Source organism: Spermophilus citellus (assembly GCF_964194105.1).
Source record: "Spermophilus citellus genome assembly, chromosome: 11".
NCBI classification, from domain to species: domain Eukaryota; kingdom Metazoa; phylum Chordata; class Mammalia; order Rodentia; family Sciuridae; genus Spermophilus; species Spermophilus citellus.
In genome coordinates, this window is record NC_138192.1 from 108300662 (window position 1) to 108316558 (window position 15897).

At 36.5% G+C, this 15897-nt stretch overlaps 2 protein-coding genes across 6 annotated transcripts in view; one reads left to right on the forward strand and one right to left on the reverse strand.

Annotated features, from left to right (window-relative positions):
• The window catches only part of CREB1 (cAMP responsive element binding protein 1), a 64720-nt gene extending 60807 nt beyond the window's left edge, over window positions 1-3913 (forward strand). For both annotated transcript variants that reach the window (XR_014018153.1, XR_014018154.1), the window contains exon 10: window positions 367-3913. The gene's annotated coding sequence lies outside the window, so the exon portion shown is untranslated. The remainder of the gene's footprint in view (window positions 1-366) is intronic.
• METTL21A (methyltransferase 21A, HSPA lysine) overlaps window positions 1-15897 on the reverse strand; it is a 93389-nt gene that overhangs the window by 70288 nt on the left and 7204 nt on the right. The window contains exon 4 of one of the 4 annotated variants that reach the window (XM_081261872.1): window positions 10685-11342. The exons of 1 other annotated variant lie outside the window; for it this stretch is intronic. In XM_081261872.1, the coding sequence (XP_081117998.1) occupies window positions 10901-11342 (442 nt within the window). In that variant the 3' untranslated portion in view covers window positions 10685-10900. Of the gene's footprint in view, window positions 1-10684; window positions 11343-14197; window positions 15254-15897 lie in introns of those variants that run through there. 2 more of the 4 variants (XR_014018094.1, XM_081261871.1) reach the window with 2 other exon arrangements.

Sequence of the window (15897 nt, forward strand, 5' to 3'; positions counted from 1 at the left end):
ATGTATCATACATTGTTTCCAGTAATATTTTTAATTACTCATTTTATTCACTAAGCTTGATAAATTTAAAAGTTACCCTTTAAAAGAAAAATATAAGAACAAGGTAGATTTTTTAAATTGGAGACTGATGTGATGTTAGATTATGATTTTTTATTTGAGAAGGAAATTCCTTTTTAAAAAGTCAAGCAACTTAGAAAATTAGTTTCCTATTTAGTCATAGTTTATTTAAGAAAGTTAAATTTGTTTATCATGATAACATTGTGCAGATACTAGTATTAGTTTATTGGGTCCATTTTTTAAAAAAAGATTTTTAATATTTGTAAATGTTATATTTTTGTTTGTAACAAACCATTGTCTTTTTTCAAGGATGAACAGAGTTTGTGAAGGAGCATCATTCTAAGAATTGAGTGATGTAGTCTTTATATTTGGACAGTTCACCAGATTCTCAAGAAGGCTTTCAAACGGCTGTAAAGTTTGATGTTTGTCCTGCTGAGCTTATGGGGAAAATGATAGCATAAAAATTGTATACCAGCATAGATATCATTTTCTAACCTTGGTGTTAACAGAAACCAAGCAAAAATCACAAATATGTTCACAAACTGGAATTATTTCACATCTAGTCAGAATGTCAAATTGAACATATTGAATGTCTTTTATAAGTGAAAAATTGGTGTGTAGCAAGTTGTAATCTCTAAAATTGTCCATGTTTTCAAAAGTTGCGGCTTTCTACTTAACTAGGAAGTTGGTGGTCCTCTTGGTCCCTGATAAATTAAGGCAATCACATTCATATTACCTGGGTGCATTTATAAGTTATAAAGACCTGTTCTCTGTACCTTGAGTATGATTGCACTGGTTTGAAGTCAGTTACTTAATAATGAGGTGAGAAATGTATTGTGTTGCTAAATCTGTTTTAGACTCTTGGAGAGACTTGAAGATTTCAGTTTATACAGACAGAAATCAAGCATCTTTTGTGCAGGCTTTTTTTTTTTTTTTTTTAATATGAGAATAAGGAAAAAAGTGTGTTTTTAAGCTTGTAACTTTGAGAATCTTTATTAAGAAAATGACATAATTAAAAAAAATCTTGTACCAAGAATATATGTGGCCACATAACCAGTAATAAATGTTTTTCTCTTCATATTGGCCAAAAGGGAATGAAAATATCATAGGAATCTGTACATATGCTACTGATTTGCCTAGAAAATAGCAAGTTTGGTACCGCTCACTTTGCAAATATAGGGCCATGTGGCACTTTTATCTATAGGACAGATTAACTAATAAAAATGATTGGGGAGGGGTTTATTTTTGATATATTACTCATGAGTTTTTATGCTTTGATAGCATTTAACTGAAAAGTGGCTTAGAAAGGGCTAGATCCAATGTGCTCACATTATCATGAGATGCAATTTTAAGTTCATTCTTTTTCAAACTCAAGTACCATATTGACAACCATAATATTGTCATAGGTGCTCTGTTTGTTTAGATATGGGGGGGGTGAAGAAATGGCATTTGTATAATATATGTGTACATATATATATATATATATATACATACAGTATATAATCTAAAGCTCTGAGAGCTCTTAAGTCAGGAATGCTGAGTATTATAGTATATTGAGGTCAGATGAAATTTTACATTTTTGTGTGTCCTATTGCATCCCTTCTGATAGTTTCTATGACTGCATTACTCTGGCACTCAATGATTGATTTTATCTTCTAATTTTCTTCCAAGTATTTTATTTTTTTATTAGTTTTCTTTGCTACTAGTCACTTGAAAAGTACTCCCCTCTCCCCAAGTTTTTTTTTTTTTTCTGCTTTGTCTCTGGCAGCTATTAACAGTGGTAAGAACACTTTGAAGATAGCTTTTAAAAGAAACCACTGATTTTCAAAAATCATCCTGGGGGAGGAATTTTATTGTTTTATTTGAGCAGGGATTTTGTCAGAAAATGTGTTTTGGCAGTAGGTCAGCAACAGTGCTAGTATCTGAAAGCACAATACCAATCAAGCAGGCTGTCTGATCAGAAGTCATCTGGCTAAAGTTTGTCTTGGGACTAATCCCTACTGTTTGACCATTTGTGACAGGTGGAATCATACAAAGGCTTAGGAAAAAACAAGGCTGTATAAACCAGGATGCTCTTACTTACTTGAAGTGACTTCAATCTAGATTTCTTCTAATGTTTAATAAAGTTTTTAATTCCGTGATCAACTGTAGTCAGCTAATTAACAAATTGGCCTCTGTTTATCAAAAGCTGCTTCATTTTGCAGGACTTACTCATGTAGTAGAAACAGTAATTATATACCTTTTCATTTCTTCCCAATTTTGTTGCTTTTGTAACCCAGAAAACTGTTGGTACATTATTTCCCATTGACCTAAAACAAAAGTTGTATATTTATTTGGATTATATTTACATTAATTCTTTGTAAATGTTTGGTGTAACTTGCACTTTTAAAAAAGACCCAGTTTGGGTATCAGCAACTTAAGAAATTTCCTCATCCATCATCAATTGACTTTTTAGTCTTTCTCTTCTCTCCAAATCATGTGATGTTCTCAAATGGAAGCTTTTCATTAATTAAAACATTTAGCACCTAAAAGCTTGCCTTAAAAATGTTGTGAAAGCAAAATATATGGAAATTGTTTGATTATCCCAGTTTAAAAAAAGGGACTCAAACATAAGTTTTTTCATCATGAATAAAGACTGAAGGGAAAATAAAAGAACAATATTTGTTTCTAATTTTCAGTAACTTTATACTCACCCCAACATTAATATCATGTGTAGTTTGCCAAAATAATTCATTTTTCAGAATAGTAAAATATTTTTAAAATATTTTAAAGCAATTAAGTATTATTAAGATTACAATGTAGTAATCATTTTTACTAAATTATTCTTATTTTTAAATTGGCTTTGTTAACATTAAAATGCTACCTAAATTTGAATTTCAGATAAGAAGGGGGAAGTATGAAGTGTGCTTTAAGTAAGCCTTTAGGTGAAAAATTATGAAATGAATTTGTTCACTCAGTTGTACAAAGAACAACTAGAACTTTTTATTGGGTGGCTTACATACATCTTGAATATTATTAATAATATTGGGTTTTCAGTTGACTAGAGTCACTCTATGTATTAGGAACTGGTTTCCTTGACGTTCTAGAATCAATGGCTAGGAGAGGCATTAATCCTTGAGGGGTTGAACATATCATTAAGTTGAGTCAGTATGGAAGAATTCATACAAATCAAACAGGGTGCTGCAGTTCCATCTGTCTCATCTGCTTATGATAAGTTCTTACTGATGAGTGAATGTAGCTTAAGCCTTTGTATGGGTCCTCAGGGGGCAGACAAACTTAAGAGGGACCAGATAACATTTGAATAGAAGAATTATATTTCAGGTGTTTTAGCTTGAAATTTTATTTTTTAAAAAAAGAAAAATAAAAAAAAAAATAGAAAAAAGCCTGTGAAGCAAGTTGATATTATAAGCAGGCAGAAATGTTTAGCACAGAGATAAAATATTGACCTGTCTGCATCCTTGTACTATGGGGTGCAGATCCCAGCTGGATAAAACATGATACATTTTAAATTATTCTCACCAGCAGGTAAAAGGAAAAAGAACAGTCTACAGGAAATATCTTTAAAAAGGGTCAAAGAGTAGGCAATTCACATTTTGCCTACTTTTACAGGCATTAATTTTTAATTGTCTATAGAAGCATGGCATTTCTAAGCTGTCTGAGGAGCATCTCAGAGCTGTGAGAATAAATCTGAGATCGTTTAAAAATTGGTAGGGAAGGAAGAAAATCCCTGTAGATAATATGTTAATTAACCTCACAAAATGATCTACCATTGTGTTGGGAGGTTTTATTTTCTTACGTTTTAAAAATTGAATTGGTAAATGCTTTATAGACATATTTTTATCCAGGTTGCCACTCCAATGTGTATGTAATAAAATTATTTATATTAAAAGTGGGAAATAATTTGTCAACATTTTTCTGTGAGTATAGATTTATTAGGGGTGGCAAAGAAGAGTGCTAGTTAGCAATTTTCCATTGTGAAGTTGTCCTTGACCGATTTGTATGCGTCCCTTGTAATCCTCCCTTCCCCGTCCAGCAAAAGGAATTATTTCTAACCCAGATGCATCCCTTGAAACTTTTTAGAAACAGAATAACCAGGGAAGTTCCTAGAAAGGTGTTTGGAGTGTTTGGTTTTTTGTTTGTTTGTTTTTTTCCTTGAGGATTAGTGTAAAGAATACCTCCCCAAAAACTATCAGCACAAAACAGGGTATCAATTTTTAGCTCTGATGTTTCTATTGGAGTTGAATACTAAGTAAATATAAGATTCCCTACATTCTAAAAACATCCCTGTTTTAATTTTTTATCTAAATCTTTTTGTGCTTTATGTGTAAAGAAAAAATGTACTGAGTTACAATGCATTTTATTAACACTATGTACATAGTAGCTGCTTTGTGTTCAGAATGGTAGCAATTGCTTTGTATATTAAAGTGATTCTGTGAATTTGTGAAATATTGTCATAAAGTGCTTTTTCTTACTGTAATCTTTGTGGTATCAACTGTCATAATGCCCTTTTTACACAAACATTTATGTGCAGACACATAAATATGCTTTTTAAAACTCTGTAAGTCTCTTTTTTGGGGATGGGAATCTATCTTTTTATACTTGCTTGTCAATCTTAAATCATATTTTCTTGGATTTGGGTTTATTTTGTTAAGCAAGCAGAAGTTACATTATAGTATTATCACAAGCTTGTGTTGCACAGCAGTTAGAATTACATCTTCAGTTACTTAATTTTACTTCACTCCTAGTTAGCACAAGACTTTTTGAGTAAGCTAGAACAGTACCCTATTTGAGGATTTGGAGATGTTATTGTTCTCCTGAGATACTAAGGAAAACATGGCCAACTCTCTCCAATGTCATAAAATGCATGTTTGCATGGAAAGAAAAGCGAGAACGTCTGTGATCACATAAAATGGAAGAGAAAGGAAGGAAATGTGGTTATTCTTTGCTTGAGGCCTAAGAACAAAAGATTCTCTCCCATACTATATTTGAAATAAGGTTTGGGATTTCTGAAAGTAAGTAGTTAATTTATTCCTGTGTATGATATTCCTTAATTGCCAAGATATGTTTTAAGCCTGGTATACCTGCCACTATACTGAAAGAATTACATTTCATTTTTCCTCTTCTACATAGAGTAACCACATAATTTATTGTACAGAGGAGATGTTTTTGAGCATGAACAAGTGATATTAATTTAATGAGGACAACAGGCATAAATCAGAGTATAGCTGAGAATGTCAGATCATGTGGTCACCTGTAAGCTGTGTTCAGATGCTTAGACCACCAGTAAAATCAGAATACGTATCTTCTCTTCATATCTTTGTTGTTACTTGACAAATATTGAAAGAAGAAAAGTCCCTTTCTTCCAAAACATCCAAGAATACAATTCACACAGGGATGACTCTTTCCTCTCCCCTGAATTCTAGACTCAAGATTTGTCGTTTCCACTCAGATTGCAAAACACGGGTCCCAAACAAAACTAATTTCACCTCCCAATCTTCCTTTAGCTGGCATGTTCTATTTCATAAATGGTGCTATAGTCCACTAAATTGCTTAAGGCAGACCCAGAAAAGTACTGCCTTATAGAAGTGCCACCCTTAATTTCTCTACATTTTATACATACTAACCAAACCAGATGAGAATTCTAACATCTAGTGAAAGAAGGGTAATTTCCAGGAGTTTGAAGGCTCTTTTTGCTTGGTTTTAATTGTATAATTCATGTAACAAAATTCATAATAGCACTATTATGAATTTTGTTACATGAATTATTATTTAAAATGAACAATTAAGTAGTATTTAGTGCATTCACAATGTTGTTCTATTGCCACTTCTATCCAGTTTCCAAATAGTCTCATCATGCCAAAATAAAACCCTGCACATTAAATAAGTTTTCTTCCCATTTCCTTCTCCCTCTTGCCCCGGGGAACCGCCAGTCTGCTTTCTGTTTCTATAGATTGGCCAATTCTGGATACTTCAAATAAATGGAATCACACAAAATGTTTGACTTGTGTTTGGTTTCTTCATTGAACACATTCCTTGAGGATTATCCACATTATACATGTATCAGTACTTAATTCCTTTCTATAGCAGGATAAGTTTCAATTAAGTGTGTATACTCAGTTACCCATTCACTCTGTTGAACATGTGGATTCGTTCTACCATTAGTTATTGTGAATAGTGCTACTATGAATGTTTGTGTCCCTGTTTTTCAATTCTTGAGTGCATATACCATGGAGTAGAATTACTGGGTCGTGTGCTAGTTCTCTTGAACTTCCTGAGGAACCACCAAACGTTTCCTCAGCAGCTGCACCATTTTACATTCCACCATGGTCGTACGAGGGTTCCCATTTTGACACATCCTCACCAACACTTATTTTACTCTTTGAATTATGACCACTCTCATGTGAATGGACTCATGGTTTTTATTTGCATTTCCCTAATGACTAGTGATGTCAAGCATGTTTTTGTTTAATTGTTTACATATCTTTGGGAAAATGCCTATTCAAGTCCTTTGCTTGTTTTTTAACCGAGTTATTTTCTTATTAGAATTTCTTATATATTCTGTATATTAGACTCTTATAATATTTTCTCCAATTCTGCCAAATTGATAATATCCTTTCTTGATAATAACAAAGGATATTGTTTTTTATCATTTTTTAACAACTTTTTAAAAGTAATACTTACACTTGTAAAACACTTAACTGTGTATGCCTGATGCAGTGGTATCCACCTATAATCCCAGCAATTCGGAAAGCTGAGGCAGGAGCCTAGGCAATTTAGTAAGACCCTGTCTCAAAGAATCAAAAATGGTGGGGAATGTACATAAGTTTGTAGAATACCTCTGCGTTCAGTCTCCAGTACTGGGGGAAAAAAACACCATAGTGTAGCCATGTACTGTGGCTGGCACAGGCCTATAATCCCAGCTACCAGGCTACTTGGGAGACTAAAGCAGGAGGATCACAAGTTCACATTCAGCCTGGGTAATGTAGTAAGACCCTGTCTCAAAAGCTGGGGCAGTGCCAGGGTTATAGCTGTGTGGTAGAGTGCTTGCATAGCATGTAGCAAGCCCTGGGTTCAATCCCCAGTATCATAAAAAGGAAAAATTAAGATACAAATTCATGTGATTTTGCCAATAGAGCAGGGAGAGGACATAGAGAAGTACTGGGGAATGAAAGCGAACAAAATCTACTATGTACATGTATGAATATGCCACAATGAATCCTGCTTTTATATATTTGTATATAATGTAAATGCACTAATTGAAATAATAAAAGATAAGCAGAGCAAGTGGATGAGGGAGGGAAAGTAATGGTACTGGGAAATAGATCAAATTATATGCATGTATTAAAATCCCCCTATTATATTGCACTGATATATATATTTTGGGGGGGGGGCGGTGCTGGGGATTGTGCAGGGCCTTGTGCATGCAAGGCAAGCACTCTACCAACTGAGCTGTATCCCCAGCCCTGCACCAATAATTTTTTAATTCACATAAAAATTCATGTAATTTTGTTATTAAGTGTATGTTTTGTCTCACAATAGCTAAACTATAGAACCATCCTAGGCGTCCTTCAACAGATGAATAGATAAAGAAAATGTGGTATTATACACAATGCAATATTAGCCTTAAAGAATAATAAAATTATGGCATTTGCAAGTAAATCAATGGAGCAGGAGAACATCACGCTAAGCAAAATAAGCCAATTCCAAAAACCAAAGGCTGAATGTTTTCTCATGATATGCAGATACTAATTCACAATAAGTGGGGAGGGGGGAGCTAGGGAAGAATAGAGGTACTTTGGATAGAAGGTAGAAGGGAGTGAAGGGGAGGGGTATGGGGGTAAGGAGGATAGTAGAATGAATCTGGGCATTATTACCCTATATACATATGACTATACAACCGGTATAATTCCACCTCTTGTACAACTAGAAGAATAAGAAATTACACTCCATTTATGTATCAAAATGCATTCTACTGTCATGTATAACTAATTAAAAAATTTTTAAAAGCATATGCTTTGTTATTTTAATATTCCCAAGAATCCACTTCTCTTCCCTTGGGCAAGGAGAAATAAAGCACAGAGATTGGGTAATTTAATAAGTTAACTGTGAAGGAATCTATTTTCCATGCATGTTTATGGGGTTCCCTTTATGAACAGGGCACTATGTTAACACTTGAAATACAAAGTACACAGTATCATCATCTTGGTCTTCTGGGACCATAAATTGTATTTGCTAAGATAAAACATTCCAGAAAACATTATTTTGCCCTAAAAAGAAAAAAATCTAGTGTTCAGTTTAGAGAAAGTAAGTATTTTGATGGGCTAGAATTTTGATCCTTTTGTGTGAAAAAACTTCCTGCAAATGGTATAGCAAGGCTCTGGCTAGCTCTGTTATAACTAAATCAAGCTATCCTTAAGAGGGAATCTGCTTAGACAAACAACAGCATTCATTCCAGTGGAGTGCTAAGAATCTGGTGCCATAAATATGTTTTAACATAGCATCGGGGCAGCAGTATATGACATTAATTGGGGGGAAAGTTACTGATACACACTGGATTACCTAACAGCACAATTGTTTAAAGAAATTAAGCAATGCAAGAGTCAAAGTTTATTAATAAAATAGGTTTGGACTAGGTTTTTATCTTTAACTTGAGGACAAAAACAAGCACACTTATAGTGTACATTTATCAGTTAAATGAATACTTTTAACACAGTAAAAGGTATGTCATAATTTCATTTGTGGGACACTGTAGTATGCTACTCACTCATTTTCCCTCCCTCCATTCCTACATACACCTCTAAAGGACTCATTTCCCTGGCTTTTTGGGATGTTGGTGGCTGATGACTCAACTTTGTCCCTCTTGTGGTACTGTCTTTAGCCCAGGGTTGTACCCCTTCCATTCAAACTAATCCACACTAGGGCATGAAGGCCCATCACCTTGCCTCAATATGGTCTAACTGCAGGGCTATTGCAGCTCTGAAGGAGCTGAGGACTTTCCTGACTGCATCACAGCCCAAATGCTCCCTCTATCCCAATCATGGCTTCTTTCTCTCAAGAGTGTTTATCTTGGGAGCCTTCTCATTTAAACTTTCTACAGCCTAATCTCCATCTCTCAGTCTGTTTCCCCAAGGAACCTGTCCTACAATGACATTTCAAACCCAAAGCCAAGAAAAGTCACTTGATTTTCACTCAGACAATCAAACTATTCCTGCTGATTTTTTTTTTCTTCCATGTTCTCTTTGTAGAGCAGGATAGGGGATTTTTCAACCTTTTCTGATTCTCATGTTAATATTTTATGAAAATGTAATATATAATTCAATGACATCTTACCTCACTTTCTCACTTAGGACAGCATCCAAGTACCTTCCTGAAGCTCCCTACCCTTCCACTTTAATACCTACCTCCAATGCCAAAGAGCTTAAAGGAACTGAACTGCAATATATTCATTTCTAATATCAAACCTAAATGAGATTGGGTTTTCATTATAGTATTGGTGATATTGCCAGGCTTTAAATTTGTTTAATGAGAGCATCCCTGTTCATGGTATGTTAGCATCTTATAGACTCAGTGAGCTAGGACATTTTCATTCATGTGTATTTATCAGAATTGTGTTGAACTGGTATATCACAGAATACCCACAACTTTGAATTCACTTTTATTAAAGCAAAATCTTTATTTTAAATATATGTAGATACTAATATATTCTTGGGTATTTTCATATCCAAATATTCATCAAAAGGTTAAAAAGAAGGAGGTCTGATTGATAATATTTTGTAAAATGAATTTACCTCTGGTGCCAAATACCATATTGAGATTATAATAGTCTTGTGGTCTAAATTTGTTTAAGCCAAAAGTTCATGTATGGTGACTTCATCCATAAAGTCTATCAAAGATAATCATAAAACAAATGTAGCAAACACATAATCCAAAGATCAATACTCTTAATTTGGTTGTGACATACTAGATACTGAGGAAGCAACAATGAAAGAAGCAGAAATATTTCTGACCCTCCAGAAGCTGTCACCTTTCAGGGAATACTGACATTGAATGAGCAATTGCAGGTACAAGACAGAAGCTACCTTCTTGTGGAGGGATGAGATTTAAAACTTTTTTTCTTTTAACCTTTCATCCTATGCATTATAAGAGCACAAGGAAAAGGGAAAGCTTAGGAAATAAATAAACAAAAGCATGAGAAATGGCAAAGCTGAAGGGGAGCCACAGCTTTCAATTCGGAGAAGACAACTTCTCCAAATCTTTCAAGACTTTAGGTACTTCCAAAAAATAAGATTTTATTTTTATTTATTCCTTTGTTTACACTCCTAAGCCTGAAACTAAACTAAAAAGCAAGATATGAGACCACGCAGAAAACTCACAACTTAATTTCAAACAGACAAAAAAGTGCTTAGAATCTAAATGGACAAGATTTCAACAGCAACAATAGTCCAGGGAATGTATGTTAAACCTCAAAAAATTACAAAACTGGAATAAACATTATGATCTCCGAATGTATTTAAAATAAGCTACATGATTTAACCTTGCCAAAAACAACTCAGCTGGTTTAAAGTCACCTTTATACCAGCCCTTCACCAAGAGGGAGCAATGCAGGAGACAGAAACAGCATAAATGACAATCTCACACTTTCCTTTAATGTTGATGGAATTTCAGAGTAAGATAGGACTAAACTCACAGCAATAGAACAAAGCACTGCTTATGTGCTTTGTCCCTTGACAACCTTTGGTTAGAGAGATGTGTACAACAACCATTTCATTTAAGTATGGTTAGATTCCCAGTCTAAGACCTTAACTGACACACTCAATGACAATATTCTTATAAGCGTAGCCAACTATAAGTCATCCCGTGGGTTTCTTTTCTGTGCTTTGTAAATATGTACATCTTTTTCAGGATCATAGTGAGCCTTACTCACAGTAAATCGCTTCTCCAGCATCGCTAAGAAGTTGTTATCTCGTTCATAGCGAATTCGGCAAGCTAAAAGTATCACTGAGTGGTTGCTAGAGAGATGTTCCAGTGTTTGAAGAAGATCTGTGAATGTCTCTTCTAAATATATGATGTCAGCTCCAAGTATCAGGTCAAATTCTCCAGGTGAAAAATTCCCCAAATTGTGTCCCCAAGTCAGCTCCTTAACAACAGCTTTGGGTTGGATATGGGGAGGTAAGTTGGCTTGAACATTGGATTTAAGAAATTCTAGTGCTACTTTTCGATCCGTGATAGTCACGTGAGCACCTATAATATGAGATAAAGAGAAAGCAAGGTGTATATCAGTACAACTGTAGGAAGGAGAGAAAGGGTCAAGTTAAAACATAGAACACTATAAATATTCTACCTGACATGCAGAATACCACACCCTTTGTGGAGAGTTGCAATGGATCAGAACAGCAACTGGTTGCTCCTTTTGCACTGCCGACTGGTAAAAGTAAACCTTTGACTTGCCCCTATGACACAACTGCTGTTGCTGAAGTTATGCCTATAAATTACAGAGTCACCAAGTGAAAAGAAAGCTGATGTTTTTGAATGCTGCAAACACAGCTAGCTCACCCTTCATAGGTTTCTTCTGCTTCATGAACTCAAGATAGCAGACCTCATGGTAAAATGTAATCCAAAAATAAAAAGTCTGGGAGCAGAATATTATTACAAAGATGACGAGATCCCCAAAATGGGGAAAGGCTGTTTTGTGAGGTTAAAGTTTTTAAAACAACACAGAAGCGATACTGAGAAACCCCAGTCCATCTTTCTTAATGTTGTTTAAAGCAGCCAACCCGTATGTATTTACATAATCATCTTCAATTATTGAAAATTCTTAAATTTAAGAATTACTGTAGGGTTGGGGATGTGGCTCAAGCGGTGGCGCGCTTGCCTGGCATGCGTGCGGCCCGGGTTCGATCCTCAGCACCACATACAAACAAAAATGTTGTGTCTGCCAAAAACTAACTAACTAAATAAATAAATATTAAAAATTATTTCTCTCTCTCTTTTAAAAAAAAAAGAATTACTGTATAGTAGTAAAGCAATCTAAGATCTAAGTTAAAATGCCAGCTTGTGTTAACTGCTAAGTTACTAGATATGGTATAGAAAATTAAGGTGCAGCATTTTATTAATGTTCTTTTTTGTGTGTGTGTGGGGTGTATTGACAATGAACTGTATAAGATCTAATTTTTTTAGTCAATGAAAGAGAAAACCTGAACTGTAGTTACCCTTGAAGTGAAACAACAAGAGCCCTAATACAACACCATCTACAGAAATGAAAATCCTGTTTAGTTTTGGCCTCTGCAATTCTGAAATTTAAAAATGTTTCATTCTTTCATGAAAGTATTTCTAATTTGCACCTTTTTCTGTTTAAGATTTCAGTTTAGGTTCCAGACCAGCAATGTTCAGCACCACTCCAGTGGTGGCTTTTACCCAGGATTTCTTATCTTGACACATAACATTTGATATTTGTAGTCCTAGAGCATGATACAATGAAAATTTTCATGCTATTAGATTTCACCAGCCTAGAACTACTACACTTGGCTAGAGAGTGAGCTACCTGAGGAGCAGGATTCAATGATAGTTTTCTTTTCTTCCAATAATGCAAACTATAGACAGACTCCTCCTGGTTTGACTTAGGATTTTCTCTCTGGATTTCTTTTTCTTTAATTCTCTCACTATGTTGTCAAAGCTGGCCTCAAGCCATCCTCCTGTCTCAGCCTGGAAGGAGCTAGGACTACAGGCATGTGTCACCATGCCCAACTCTCTTGGCAATAATAGAATGACCTAGTCTTTTCAACATCACTTCTGTATCCATTTTAACAGCTCCTCTAATGCCTATCTTGAGGGTTTTGGAGGCTACTTCTGCCCAACTAGGTATTCCAGAAGTTTGAATAGGATCTGAATGTCAGTTGACTATTTCCCATAACATCCTGAGAGAGTTCTACAAATAGCTAAGTGCTACCATCAGCTAGATAACAAAAATCCTACCCTCACAGAGCTTACATTCAAGTGAGGAGATAAGCACTATGGTTATTTTAAGGTATAATATCTGTTTGTTGTTGATGTAAGATAAGGAAAAAACAAAGCCAGAAGAGACATGAAATGTCAGGAAGTAAGGGAGGCAGGTGTGGAATTCTAGATTGGGTAGAGGGAATGCCTGACTGAGGTGACCTGGGAAGACCTGAAGGTGTGTGGGGATAATCAAGTGCATATCAGGGGGAAGAACATTTTTGGCAGGCGGAAGAACGAGTGCAAACACTCAAGAGTGTGCAGGCAAGCAAGGAGATCAGTATGGCTGGAACAAAGTAATAAGGGACAAAGTCAGAGGAGATGAGGTCAGTGAAGTCATGGGGAAGGTGGACAACCATGTATGGCCTCATTAGCCATGTTTCAAAAAGACTTCAGTTTTCTCAGCCCAGAGCAGTAGCACAGGCCTGTAACCCCAGCGGCTCGGGAGGCTGAGGCAGGAGGATCCCAAGTTCAAAGCCAGCCTCAGCCAAAGCGAGGCACTAACTACTCGGTGAGACTCTGTCTCTGAATAAAATACAAAATAGGGCTGGGGATGTGGCTCAGTGGTTGAGTGCCTGAGTACAATCCTAGGTACCCCCCCAAAAAAAACTTTTTAAAAAAGACTTTGATTTTCACTGAGTGAGACAGAAAGCCACTGGAAAGTGCTGAGCAGAGGTACAAATGGTGTGTCTTGGGTTTAACAGAATGTCTGGCAGTAGCAAGGCCAGTAGCAAGAAAACCAGTGAAGACCCCCCCCCCCCCCAGTGGTCTAAGTAAAGGATGCCAGTAGCTTGCACATTGCTGAAACCACCCTCAAACACCGGTCTGGCCAGCTCCCAAATGCAGCCCACCCTTCAGTGCCACACCAGCTTTCCTCGGAATCTGTCTTTTACTGTTTTTTTGTTTTTTGTTTTTTGTTTTTGTTTTTTTTTTGAGAGAGAGAGAGAGAGAGAGAGAGAGAGAATTTTTAATATTTATTTTTTAGTTCTCAGCGGACACAACATCTTTGTTGGTATGTGGTGCTGAGGATCGAACCCGGGCCGCACGCATGCCAGGCGAGCGCGCTACCGCTTGAGCCACATCCCCAGCCCCAGCAGTGTGTTTTTTATCAAGAGGTATGCTGTGTCTAGTAGACTCCGTTTTTATGACATGAGAAGCCACTGGTGCTTAGTGCCCAAATCCCCAGTTCATTATTATTCTTTTTGCATTTGTTAAGAACATTCTATAAAGAGAAATGGCTACTCATTTTGTATATCAACTGTCTGAATAGGACAGGCAGGATACATTTTGCTTCTCCATCCCCTTTAATAAACCCTATTTTGAAATAAAAAGCTGGTTCTCCAAAGATACCTAGGTTCATTTTGTTGCTGTAAACTCATGAATGAAACATACTTGACATACTTTAATCTATTGAAATTATTATTATTGATGTTTAAATGGAGCCGTTTTTTGCTAGTGGTCTCTGATCTGACACAACCGTGGTCATCTTTGAAAGCTTCCTTGCTATCTGGTATGGCAAGATATTCCAGGGTCATTTAATGCTTTCCCTGCTACAGACCTACAACCAAGCACTTAGGTTTGTATTTCTTGTTTTGAAAAGATGGGAGAAGTAACAGCAAGTTTATATGCTGATGGAAATGATTGGGTAGAAGGGCAGAAAAGCAGCAATGCAGGGACAATGTCACTGAGTAGGTGAGAGTGGGCAGGATCTGAGGCACAGAGAGGTCACTGGCCCTAAAAAGGACATTCAACTACAACCTCAGGAAGAAAGGCAGAGATGGTGGTCCACCAGACACTGGTGTGGTTAGAGGCAGTGGGGCAGGGGTGGGGGTGGGTGGAAATTCTCTTCAGATAGCTTCAGTCTCCCCTGTGAAAGCAGAAATGTCATTGGCTAAGGGTGAGAATAGAGAAAGAAAGACTGGAGGCTTGAGAGCAAAATCATGAAAGAGTCAGTTAGCAGAGCAAGACAGGAAGCAGAGTATGACTGTCCAGGAGTCAAGGCCCCCCTTGATGTAACAACGAGTCCCACCATTAATGCATAATTATAATTCACCAATAAAAAAGGTATGGAAAACAGAACCCCTCTGAGGTTTCTGATCTGAATTTAAAGTGAAAGCCAGCAGAGCTCTGCTCCTGCCAGCCATACGCACATGCACTTACCAGGCCTGGAACAGGGAAAGCATCTGACCTGGGTTTCTTTAGCCTGGAGAGTAAGATGAAGCCAGGAACTGGTATCAGTGATAAGTGAAGATGGGGGCAACATGACTGCCCAAGAGATTTACACTGGGCAAGGAGGGGAAATGAACTCCATAAGACAACACAGCAGCCTGTCATTCACTTAGAAATAATAATAAAAAAAAAACCAGACATCATTAATCCTAGTTTTGTAAGCAACATTTATTCAAACATTCAAGCACATACTATGTGCCAAAAAGATGAGCAAGAAATGAGCTCATGAGCTCAGAGCCGCATGAGGGATGTAAGTAAATATAAGTGTGAGAAGGAAAATAAAGGAATATGGGTACACACAGGAAATCATGTATCACAAAGGAGAAATTCTTCAAAAGGAGCAGAGACCAAAGGAATATTCCTGAAGGAAGGGAAACCTGCACTTACACTTAAGATACAGCACGAACCAGGGAAAAGAGTGAAGAAAGCATATTTGGGACAAAAGGCACAGGCCAGAGCAGTGTGTGTGTCCCAGGAATGTCTCAAAGCATGAGAGAGACCGACAAGATTGCAAAGCTTTGCTGGGAGGCCTGGCATCTGGCCTGCAGACTGGCCATGGGAAGGCAAACAAACATTTAAACACAGGCCACCCCATCAATTTCACCTTTGAGATGGAAC